General features: G+C 43.4%; 1 protein-coding gene across 2 annotated transcripts in view; it reads right to left on the reverse strand.

Annotated features, from left to right (window-relative positions):
* Positions 1-713: 713 nt before the first annotated feature.
* Positions 714-12,232, reverse strand: part of LOC146552358 (B2 bradykinin receptor-like) — a 40,611-nt gene continuing 29,092 nt past the window's right edge. Inside the window, exons 1-2 of one of the 2 annotated variants that reach the window (XM_085257111.1) lie at positions 2,830-2,914; positions 714-2,067 (exon numbers count right to left, since the gene is read on the reverse strand). In XM_085257111.1, the coding sequence (XP_085113237.1) occupies positions 1,130-2,035 (906 nt within the window). In that variant the 5' untranslated portion in view covers positions 2,036-2,067; positions 2,830-2,914 and the 3' untranslated portion in view covers positions 714-1,129. Of the gene's footprint in view, positions 2,068-2,829; positions 2,915-12,232 lie in introns of those variants that run through there. The other variant, XM_085257110.1, reaches the window with a different exon arrangement.

A 12,232-nucleotide genomic window follows, 5' to 3' on the forward strand; every position in this document is an offset into this window, starting at 1 on the left:
AGAAAAGAGGTTAGATTTAAAGGTAAGGACTGCTCAGTGATCCTCGATAAACTGCAAATTTAAATCTGGAATACACAGACTTTGATTTGGGTTTCCATTATAGCGACCCTTAAAGGGAGCAGCCAAAAAACAACAGTGAAGAAGAAAATGTAAAAACATGAGCTAATTAAGAAGGAGACTTTTAACGACATGTCTATTCTAAACTACAGATCCTGATTCATTTTGACTGCAGGAAAGACCTGGAAAAACTTTCAGGTGTTCACCTTTAACAGGTGTTTTTTAAGATACACATGACAAAAATGCCTGGAGGTCTGCCATTGCACCATTTTAAAAATATAGTCAGTATCTTGAAATGAATTTGATATGCTACTTCAAAGCACATTGTGCGCTGTCTGTCCTGCGTGCTGCATAACAACATTCAATATTTAGTATTTACTGCTGTTTACACTTAGCTAGATTAATGCGATGGTGTTGTGTTTAGTATGTTGCTTTGTTTTTTTGCTTGTTTTCTATTCTTTCTCTCTCAACAGGTGATCCAGGAGATTTTTTATCTCCTGGATCATACATAAATGTATGATGTGATTTATTAAACCGTCACAATTTTTCTTACACAGCGTAATTATGTAGTGATTTGTTTGAATAAATAAGTCACACGGTGAGTAGAAATTAATTTTTTTATTCATTGACAACAAGTATTAATACAGTAGCTGCAGAATTACCAAACACTATTTGCATGTACAAGAATTTAGAAAAAGAAATTTTAAGAAGACATTTGCCCAGAGGGCAGCTGTCAGCTTTATGCAGGTTACACATAGATTTACACACTCTGCTCCCAGGTAAGTCACCTAGTATGATAGCCACAACCCTAATAATCCTATTTGGATGATATGAGTCAGTGGCAGAAACACAATCATATAATAATGAAAAACAAATCAAAAACCCAAACAGACAACTTAGTTTAAAACCCTTCTAGCAAAATAAGTTTATTAAGTTATGGAAGCTGCTATAGCGTCTTCTCTCTAAGATCACACCTTACGCTGCCAATGTAAGAATATATATATGAACACAAAGGCTCCTAATGCTTGGATGAATAATTGCCAGTTTAATTATTCTACCTTTAAGGCTTTTTTCACTGCTTGAAGAATTCCTTTATTCTGTTCCGGAAGCTTTTTCCAATGATGATGTTGAGAATGGGGTTAAGGACAGTCTCAAAGAAGGCTAAGTACACACAGACCAACTCGATGATTTCCAGCATGTGACATTTCTGAATGTCAGTGATTTCGACCACAAATATTGTCACGTAGAATATCACCCTGCAGATCAGGCATGACAGTACAACTGCCAGGATGAGAGTCGTGGTCTTCTGCTCTGTTCTCTGTGGTTTTAAAAACCCCATTCGCTTTTTTCTCAGAATTGTAATAATTCTGACAGAACAGAACAAAATAATGATAGCAGGGATGATAAAGTTGAATAATATGTTTCTCACCTCATACAGCAGATATTGATCTAGTGAAGTGGAGTCGTCCAAACATTCAGTAATATTTGACTGAGGGTTGAATTCTAACTTAATGATGATGAATATGGGGAAAGCAAAGACCAAACCAAAACTCCACACAAACAGACATCCCAGTTTGGCATAAAATGGCCTGCTCATCAACTCGTGGAAAAGTGGGTGCACCAGTGCCACATAACAATCTAAGATAGCCAGAACAAGAAAGTAAATATTGCAACATGTACACATTCTTATAACAGCTGGTATCAGCCTGCACAGGCTTTCACCAAAAGGCCAGTCATAGTTGGCTCTTACATCATCAACCCAGAAGGGCAAACAGCACATCATAACAAGGTGAGTTCCAGCCAAGTTGCTCAGGTAGATCTCAGTCACAGTGCAGGCCTTCTTGTGGAGGCAGAAAACCATCAGCACAAACGCATTAAAGATGATTGCAAGAAGGCTGATGACATAAACTGGAGCCAGAGTGAAGTCATTGTCAAACAAACAATGCTCTTCACTTGCGTTGCTTTGGTTTCCGGACATCTTCAGTGTCAGGAATTAAGTTGGCAGGGATGCTGGAGTGAAATAAAGGATACCAAAATAGAAAACATAAATATAATTTTAACTGGTATTGTTCTAACATAATTTGTTATGATGACAGAAAACATAGATACACCTAATTCTGAATAAGACTGATATGTAACTACCCGGCTTCAGACCCCGAGCGACTTGAATTGGATAAGCAGAAGAAAATGGATTGATATATAGTATTTGATTAAGTTTTAAAGACCATCATCATATTAGAAAACATGCATAACCAATGCACATTTTACATCATATTTAGAGCTGAGCGTGCTTTCCAGCATCATAGAGTCATCACCAATGCACCAGCTACGTAAAACAAGTTCACAAGTTTAGTATTTCCATCCTCACATTTACAGACAGTTTAAAACAATTTAAATGTGAATTTATTATATGTTTTGGGGGGCAGTCTTTATTAAATACATTTTCATTTGTGTTAAATACATTACTATAAACGTTGTTACTGCATGAGGCTGAATTTGATCAAAACACAAAACATGCTGAGACAAACATGCTGAGACAAAATCAGTTAATCTGGAGTCTACTTGTCGACACGTTACTGTACATCTAAGAACATCACTGCTTCTAAAACCTGTGCAGCTGTTAAACTGAAGAAATTTCCTTTTTTATACAGATAGATCCAAAAGGTCAAAAACACTGTTCCTGATGGACAGTGATTTAGACCTTGCAAATATTCCAACTAAAGGTAAAGACATAGGAAAGTAAATTCCAAGCCAAATTAAGCGTTTACATACCTTGCAGGCAAATTAGTCTGTGCTCCTAATGGAAAAAGAGCAAACAGCCAGCTACACTCTCTCAGTACCTTCTGCTACAGTCTTCTTTCTGAAACGCTTAATTTAAAGAAGAAACTAAACTGATAGTCAAGTGATTTCAGATAAGAGAGACATCACACCCAGTCTATGACCACTTCCTTGACTCTTCACTGAAGTCCTTAGTTAGTTCTTTTTTTTTTTTTTTTTTTTTTTTGCCTGTCCCGTTTGGCTCTTTTGCCATCAGAATTGTTGTCTAAAGGCAAACAAAGATGCCCAACGGATTTACTTTACCAAATTGACCATCCCAGCCTTGCCGTAATGGTCCATTTGATTCACCTTTTATTGTTTATTTTATTTTCACTTACTGAATACAGGACAGACTTGACTGGGGGAAAGAAGGGGAGAAAGAAAGAGGGAAAGAGAAACAGCTGAGAAGAGGGACGGGGGAGAAGGGCAAAAGACAAAAACCAACAGAATGAGCAGAAAAAAAATGCATATATCGATCCCCTGGATCACCTGCTGAGAAAGAAAAAAGAAAACAAGCAGAAGAGAACAAGAGTAATAGAATAAACAACATCACAATGATATATGGGAATATGACAGTAAATACTAAATATTAAACATTATTGTGCAGCACATAAGATCAACAGAACGCAGTGTGCTTTGAGGTAGGAGCCAAAAAGGGTGTAGTTTGTGGGTGTGATCACCCGTGTGTACACCTGTGAGCATGGACGCACTTGTTTTTTTCTTTAAAAGGTTCCTTCATGTAATGATCTGCTAGAGGGTGTGGGGGGGCCACAGCCCCGTCCTCCAGGGCATGAAGCAGGTATGGAGGAGATCAAAACTCCAGACATCCAGAGGCCCCCAGAACACAAGAGACCAAGGAAGACCAACAGAGGGGCAGCCGCGCCACTGTCCCAGAAAGAGCTGAGGAGAGTCCCAGATGAGGGCTCACTCAGCAGCCGCGGAGCAGAAGCCAGGGGGAGTCGCAGTGACGCGCCCGTGAGCTCCGCCGGCAGCCAGCCGTGCCTGAGTGACCGAGCCCCAGGCCGAGAGGCCGGGGGCACCCCACCTCCGAAGTGGCCCGAGCGAGCCCCAGGCTCCAGGCCCCGATAAGCGGCCGCCAAGGAGTGAGCCGGTGTGTACCTGGACGCCCATCCCCGGACACAAAGAACCACCAACGCACCGATGTCTGAGGGAGTCCGCCACTGGCAGGGGAAGTGGTGGTAGGGGGAGATAGGCCTCCAAACCTTGGAGGGCCTGAGATGTCCCCAGAGAGGTGACGCCTGACACCCAACCTGACATATAGACACAGACATACAGGCACACACATATACAAACATCCATTCCCACCCTCATGCTCTCATGTGCACTCACTCCACACTCAACCAACGTGGAGACAGACATAAAGAGACGCTGTACACACGATCACACTCCCCAAGCGTACTCTACAAACCGGGTCTAGGTACCCTTGCCCCTGGAGGGGGGAACTGCACCCAGACCCAGGTGGTGTTACCCTTTTCCCTGCGGTGGGGGGAGGCAGACCGCCCCGACTCTGCAGCAGCAGGGAGGCCCCACACTCCAGACTGCAGTCGGACGGCCAACTCCTCCTCCTAGCCCCCCCGCTCCAGCAGGTCGCAGAGAATGGGGGTGAGAGAAGACTCCAAACCTCCCTCCACCCGCTCATTGTAGTGTTGATGCATGTGTGTTCTAAGGTGCATTTAAAACCCAGGAGGGCATTGAGCTACCTGCCAGAGAGCAGCAGGTAAGCGCATGGTCCCTCCTGCTAGCCCTCAATCTCTACGTGTATTTAACATTGAGAGGTGGGCAACGACGCCAGGGGTGAGGTATACACCCTGATGGTACTTTGGATTCCGTGCATCGTGCCCACCCCCAAGATCCTATATGTATGTGTAATGAGAGTGTGAGTAATGTGAATGTCTAAGTTGTGGGATAAAATTGAGGCAGAGGCAGCCAGAAGGGGACAGGGGGGTAGCCTCCTCTGCACCCTGGTGACATACCCCTACTCCAAGGTCCTGCATGTGTGGGTGGTTGTGGTGGAGCGGGAAGAGGGAGGCAGCTGGAGATGGGGAGGAAAGGAAGGGAGGGGCAAGTGACCCCTCCCTGGGGCCAGCTCCCCCGCTGACCCCAGTAGGCACCCCCATACTCCGCGACCCGCCAGGGAAAGGGGGCCCAGGCCCATCCAGACCGGGGCCCAGCGCAGCAGCGCCTCCCGGCCCCACAGAGCCCGGGACAGTCCACCCAACCCCACCACAGAGAAAACTGCACCCACCCCACCATCCACTCATCTTCCAGACTACATAAGACAATAAACACCCAGGCTGAGATCTTCCTCCACCTCTCCTGTGTCTCCCCCTCCTTAGTTACTTCTAAAAATGTTTTTCTCTGGGTTGATTTTATTAACAAAAATGACCCTATTATGGACAGAGAAAATTTTCCATTTATTAACTTAATGCCAACATGTTAGACGCTGTCGTTATCGATTAAAATACCAATACAAGACTTACTCTGCTGTAAGAACACCATAATACTGATGATCCAACAAAGAAAGTCAGAGAAAACATGTACACAAAATGTGATGAACGGAGGTGAAACAGGTGGGGAACAGAACAGAGTTGAGGTAAGTCAGGAAATAGGAAAGGGCAGAGAAAGTAAGTAAAACTAAACGACATGGGCAGAAACAGAAACTTTAAAAGTAAAGACAGGAACTGATGAAAGGGAGCAGACAAACCAGAATACATACAAACCAAAATGGTGCGATAAGACAGACTGAGCACGACACGAGGAGACATAATGACAGAGACAACTAGATACGAGAAAAGGGAAGAAGCTAAATGCAGCCTGAAAGTCACCAGTAACAAAAGCTAAGAAGTAAGGTCTCAATTAACAATCATATATAATAAATTATACAGAATACACACAATTAGAAGATAATATTCAGCCTTCAAATTTTATTTGAATGGTGCCAAATCACAAAAACAGTCACCTCAAGGTGTGTTTATATTATAAGATAAAAGACGCTAAGATAAGTACAAAATAAGCCTTGCAAATTACAATAAATGTATAGAAGAATCACAGGGATATAATACCACACCTAACAAAACTATAAACAAAACTACCTTTCAAAAACGAAGAGCAGAGATTTAAATTAATCTCCAAAATATTCATGAAAAACCTCAAAACAGAAGATGACACTTTATGCATAAAAAGCAGATATTGATTCAATATTAAATGCCTGCCCCCGTGTTAATGCAATTAAATAATCCTAGACATAATTGTTGCAAAGGACACGAGTTGAATAAATACTCGATACAATAAGTTGAAGAAAACAAAATTTAGATTCTTTGATAAGAAGTAATAAAACTGTCGCTGACACTATTTGTTTCCAATAATTAAACAAAGTAGAACTCACTTTTTTCTCTTTTGTTTTTTCCTTTTGAATACTTTTTATTTTATTTGCTTCTCTGTCCTTTGTCTAGAGCATGGATGCAAGCTGCAATTATTGCAGTCATACATGTTGTAAATTTCCGTAATACAACAGGGCCACCCTAACTGTACATTTGGATTATATGTGCAAATGACAGGAACATATTCATCTTGCACAGAGGACAAAAAATGTGTTTCTCTATTGGAAAACACTGATTGACTGTTCCTCAAATAACACAATTTAAAACAGCAGCTGGTTGGGGCTTCTGTGCTTACAGCCAGAGCTGTGTGCCTGAGAAGATCCTATCAAGGATATCCATCATCCATCATGGTGGTCATCCTGTGTCTTTCTGTGTCTGCATTGTGGGCAGAGCATTGGTTCCTCACCTGTTCTGCTCACCTGCCATCCACTGATGACAATCAACGAGGCTATACTTAAGGGCAGGGCATCTACTCATCTACTCTGTGCCAGTCTGTCAGCTATCTCATCGTGGTCGCTGCCACTTCACTGCTAAACACACTCCTAGCTCAAGTCTCTGGATGCTGGTCACTTTGGCAAAATTCACTGAATCGCCTCTCACCTTCTTCCCGTCACTCTTGGATTCTTGGAAACAAGGCTGAATGGGCAAATGGGATTTAGAAGGCTTCTAAAGAAGGCTTAGTATGCAGAATCTCAGTATTTATTCTGTCGAGTACATCTAGTATCCTGCTCATGGGAGAATGGGCACCCAGCAGATCAGGAATGCCAGAATGAACAACTCACAGGATGAAAGTGGTGGCCTCCTACTCCATTCTCTGAGTGTCTCACCCCTCTTTTCCCCAGTGCGTGAATAATTATGACAGTACAGAAGGAGATCATGGAAACAGAAATGATGAAGCTGAAGATAATGGTCCTTGTTGTTTTTATCGATATAAAAATATGGAAATGTACCGATACGTGATCAGAATTATAATATTTCTGACTATCTGAGGCAAAAAAATTTCAGATTCAAATCAAATCGAATCGTCGATCAAATTGATTCGGGAGCTTGTGAATCAGAATCGAATCGATTGTAGAAATCAGTGGCGATACCCAGCCATAGCCCTAAGTGCAGACTACAGGAGACTTGAAGAAATAAAAAAGTGAGCTTCATTGCAGCTGATTCAATGCTAAAAGAAAAAATCCAAACAAAGGCTTAGAAAGTCCAAATAGCACCAGGAGGAGAAAACACACTAGGAACTAGACAGATGGACACCAGAGGCTTTAAACACATACACAAAGTAATCATGAAGAGTCAGCACAGCTGGAGATAACAAGGCATAGCAGAATCTAGACACAAACGGGAAAGGTAAAAAAATATAGACCACAAGAGGCCAAAGACCCAACTTAAAAAGACGAAGCAACAAAACAGGGCAAAGCCTAACATTAAGACGGGGACTTGACAGTAAAACACTAGGGGAACTAAAATAACGCCAGAAGGGGGGATATTTCTGACAGAACCTTGAAATGCAATAATAATCACAGGCACACTAACAAAGCTCAGCCTAAAATAATAATTAAACTAAAGCTCAAGAACAGCAATGAAAAGCAAACTAAAATGCTCAATTATAAGAAGAAGACGCAAGATAAGCCAAGAAGAACTGCAAAACATGACAGCTGCTTAATTCTCTGAGTGTTTAAACCCACTGCTAGACTGTTTCTCAGAGCTTTTCTAATGCTGTGCAGAAGGATAACAGGGATGATAAAACTAAAAATAATCAGCATCCTCTCCATCATTAGATATGGATCTTTTGTGAGATTAAATGTGCATTCAGTAACATTTGACTGAGGGTGGATTTTCGACCTTCCTGTAGATGAATGCGTGAAGAGTAAAGACCCCACACAAACAGACATCCCAGTTTGGTGTAAAATGCCCTACTCTTCCTCTCATAGGAAAGCACCAGTGCAACATGTGATCTATGCTAACCTGAACAAGGAAGTATCTTCGGCAGAACGCATTCGTGTTGATAACAGCTGATGACACTTTGCATAGGATATCACTGAAAGACCATCTGTTATCAGCCCAGAAGCTCACACAGCACACCACACATATATACACTCGTAAACAGGAGCACCATTGCACATGAAAATGGTTGGAAATGCAAAAAATGAATTTCTGCTGCAGATCCCAGAAGATTAGTTGTTCCTTTGGTACTTAAGATGACAGACAACATTTATTTATATTGATAAATATATTTCTATATAACAGTGTTTGAGGGTACTCCTTTAAAAAGCGATGTGTAGGCGCACCTCACTTATATATTTATGTATGTATAAATTATATTTATAATAGGCGAGACCTGTTTTTGGTTCTCTAAACTGTGGCATGCTTGTTATCAGATCATCAGATCATAACCAGTTTTTATTTTCTAGGATTCATTATTTACAGCAAGAGTAGATTTGCATGAAAGGAAATGGTTTGTAATGGACAGATGCACACAGTAAAGATGTATCACACAGTAAAGATGTACCACAAGACGGTTGATCTGTTTGTCTCACTAACAAACTAAACATGGCATTTTTAGAGGGTACAGCAGCCATGGCAGTTTGTCTTGAAACAGCAACAGTAATCTCCACATTTAGACCTTTTTCTAAAAATCCATTTTTGACTTTAATCTCGAAATATTGACTTTAAAAAAAAATTCACTTATGTGCAAATAAAGTGGCAGGTAATTTTAAATTCTATCGGCTCAACTCACAGCGAACACACAAACTGTTTGTATGCTGTGTGTGGCACAGTGTGTTGCTAGCTAAAGGCCCAGCTGCTGTCTGTCACAGGGAGAGAAAGAGTGAGAGATAACTTTACTCTGAGAATAGAATAGAATAGAATTCAACTTTATTGTCATTGCACATGCACAGGTACAGGGCAACGAAATGCAGTTTGCATCCATCCAGAAGTGCTTTAGCCATGATATAGATATATTACAATATATATTAGCAATAGTATAGATATGTAAGTATATTACAGAAATGGGTCTATTATGGTATGTTATAATGTATACGGTATGAAGTATGTTATGAATATTCTATAACTATAAGCATGTACAGGCTGTAGTGAATACAAGCTATGTACAGGCTATGAACAGGATATAAATATGAAAAACTATACAGAATATGAAATAAATAACTTTAAAGAAATCTGAGATATACAGCTATACAGAAATGTGAACTATGCAAGTTATAAACAGTTGTAGGATTAAAAATTATCGTATGTACAGAATGATTATTTACACAGAACTATAAAGTAGTGCAGTTAAGATAAGTGAGATATGTGGATAATTTCTACAGAGGCTATATAAAGTGCTGGTGTTTGTGAGTGGTGGTTCAGTCCATGTAATTATTGTGTGTTTGAGGGTACGGTTGTCCATTGTGTGTGTGTGTAGGTGGTTCTGGGTGTGTGTATGTTCAGTCCATGAGTTTAACGTGGGTCAGATGTCAGGAGGCAGAGTTCAGGAGTCTGACAGCTGTGGGGAAGAAGCTGTTCCGGTACCTGGTGGTCTTAGTCCGGAGGCTCCTGTGGCGCCTCCCAGAGGGCAGGAGGGTGAAGAGTCCATGTGATGGGTGACTGGGGTCTTTGATGATTTTCCCAGCCCTTTTCAGACACCGCTTCCTGTAGATGTCCTTTATGGCAGGAAGTGGTGCTCCGGTGATGCGCTGGGCAGTTTTCACGACCCTCTGCAACGCCTTCCGGTCCGAGGCAGAGCAGTTCCTGTACCAGACTGTTATACAGTTGGTCAGGATGCTCTAGATGGTACCAGTGATGGAAGTTCACCAGGATGTCTGAGGACAGGTGGTTCTTCCTCAGAGTCCTCAAGAAGAAGAGGCGCTGGTGAGCCTTCTTGACCAGCTTGGAGCAGTTGGTCGTCCAGATGAGATCCTCGGAGATGTGGACTCCCAGGAACTTGAAGCTGCTCACGCGCTCCACAGCCGTCCCCTTAATGTGGATGGGTGGATGTGGGTCAGCATTCCTCCTGTAGTCCACGATGAGTTCCATAGTCTTCTTGGTGTTAAGCAGCAGGTTGTTTGTGTCGCACCACTCAGCCAGACGATCCACCTCCTCCCTGTAGGCGGCCTCATCGTTGTCACTGATGAGGCCAATCACCGTGGTGTCATCTGCAAACTTAATGATGGTGTTGGAACCATCAGCAGGTCTGCAGTCGTGGGTGAAGAGGGAGTAGAGGAAAGGGCTCATCACACAGCCTTGTGGTACACCGGTGTTCATTGTGATTGTAGATGAGCAGTGGTTATCCAGCCGGACATGTTGGGGGCGGTTTGTCAGGAAGTCCAGTAACCATTTGCAGATGAGGGAACTGATGCCCAGGTCTGTCAGTTTCCTGATGAGTTGTGAGGGGTGGATTGTATTGAATGCTGAACTGAAGTCTATAAACAGCATTCTGGCGTAGGTGTTGTTGTTGTCCAGGTGTGAGAGGACAGAGTGCAGTGCGATGGAGACTGCATCCACTGTGCTCCGGCGGTATGCGAATTGGTGGGGGTCAAGGGGGAGGAGGGGGGGGGGACAGGATTTGAAGTGTGTTAGGACCAGCTGCTCTAAGCACTTAGTGATGATGGGGGTGAGTGCTACTGGGCGGTAGTCATTGAAGCTAGATGGGTTGGAGTTTTTGGGTATCGGGATGATGGAGGTGGATTTGAAGCAGGTCGGTACCACAGCGTGGACCAAGGACAGGTTGAATATGTCTGTGAGCACTCGTGCAAGCTCCCCAGAACACGCTCTGAGAACACGCCCGGGGATGCCATCAGGACCTGCAGCCTTGTGGACATTGATCCTGCTCAGCACCGCTCCTATATCGGTGGGGGAGAGAGTCAGAGGTTGGTGGTCTGGCGTCATGTCTGTTTTGGTTGTGGTTGTGGGGTTCCCTCGCTCAAAACGAGCATAAAACCTGTTGAGCTCCTTGAGGAAGGAGACATCAGAGGATGCGGGGGAGGGTTTGGTGGTCCTGTAGTCTGTAATGGTCTGGAGTCCTTGCCACATGCGTCGGGGGTTGGAGTTGGAGAAGTGTTCTTCTGCCTTCTTTTTGTAATGGTGTTTGGCTTTTTTGATGCCCTTCTTTAGATTAGCCCTAGCTTCTTCACTTCCTGCCACCATCAACTCACTTCAGTTTGCTTACCGGACTAATTGTTCCACAGACGATGCCATATCTCACCTGCTCCACACATCCCTGAGTCACCTGGACACTGGCAGAGGGAATTATGTTAGGATGCTGTTCGTGGACTACAGTTCAGCATTCAACACAATAATTCCCTCTAAGCTTTTCACCAAGTTGACGGATCTAGGACTCAGCTCATCACTGTGTCAGTGGACCCTCAACTTCCTCACAGACAGACCCCAATCAGTGAGGGTGGGAAAACAAGTCTCCCCCTCCATCTCACTCAGCACTGGAGCGCCTCAGGGCTGTGTTTTAAGCCCCCTGCTGTACTCACTGTACACTTATGACTGTGTAGCCACATCAGACACCACTCCCATTGTCAAGTTTGCTGACGACACTGCTGTTGTGGGCCTGATCTCCGACAACATCGAGACGGCCTACCTGGAGGAGATTAGGAACCTGGAGACCTGGTGCCAGGAGAATAACCTCCTCCTAAACATCAGCAAGACTAAGGAGCTGATCGTGGACTTCACTACAAAGCAGGCGAGGAATTACAAACCCCTCATCATCAGTGGCATGCCAGTGGAGAGAGTGGACAGTTTCTGATACCTGGGTGTTCACATCACTCAGGACCTGTCATGGTCCTGCCACATCAACTCCCTGGTTAAGAAAGCCCGTCAGCGCCTCTTCTTCCTTAGAAGACTTAGAGACTTCCATCTGCCACTGAAGGTGCTCAAGAACTTCTACTCCTACATCATCGAGAGCGTCCTGACGGCAAACATCTGCACCTGGTTTGGGAACAGCACCAAGCAGG

The sequence above is a fragment of the Mchenga conophoros genome, linkage group LG19 (assembly GCF_057382185.1).
Source record: "Mchenga conophoros isolate Kocher_MC1m ecotype Shallow Benthic linkage group LG19, M_conophoros_male_GT1.1, whole genome shotgun sequence".
Lineage (NCBI taxonomy): Eukaryota > Metazoa > Chordata > Actinopteri > Cichliformes > Cichlidae > Mchenga > Mchenga conophoros.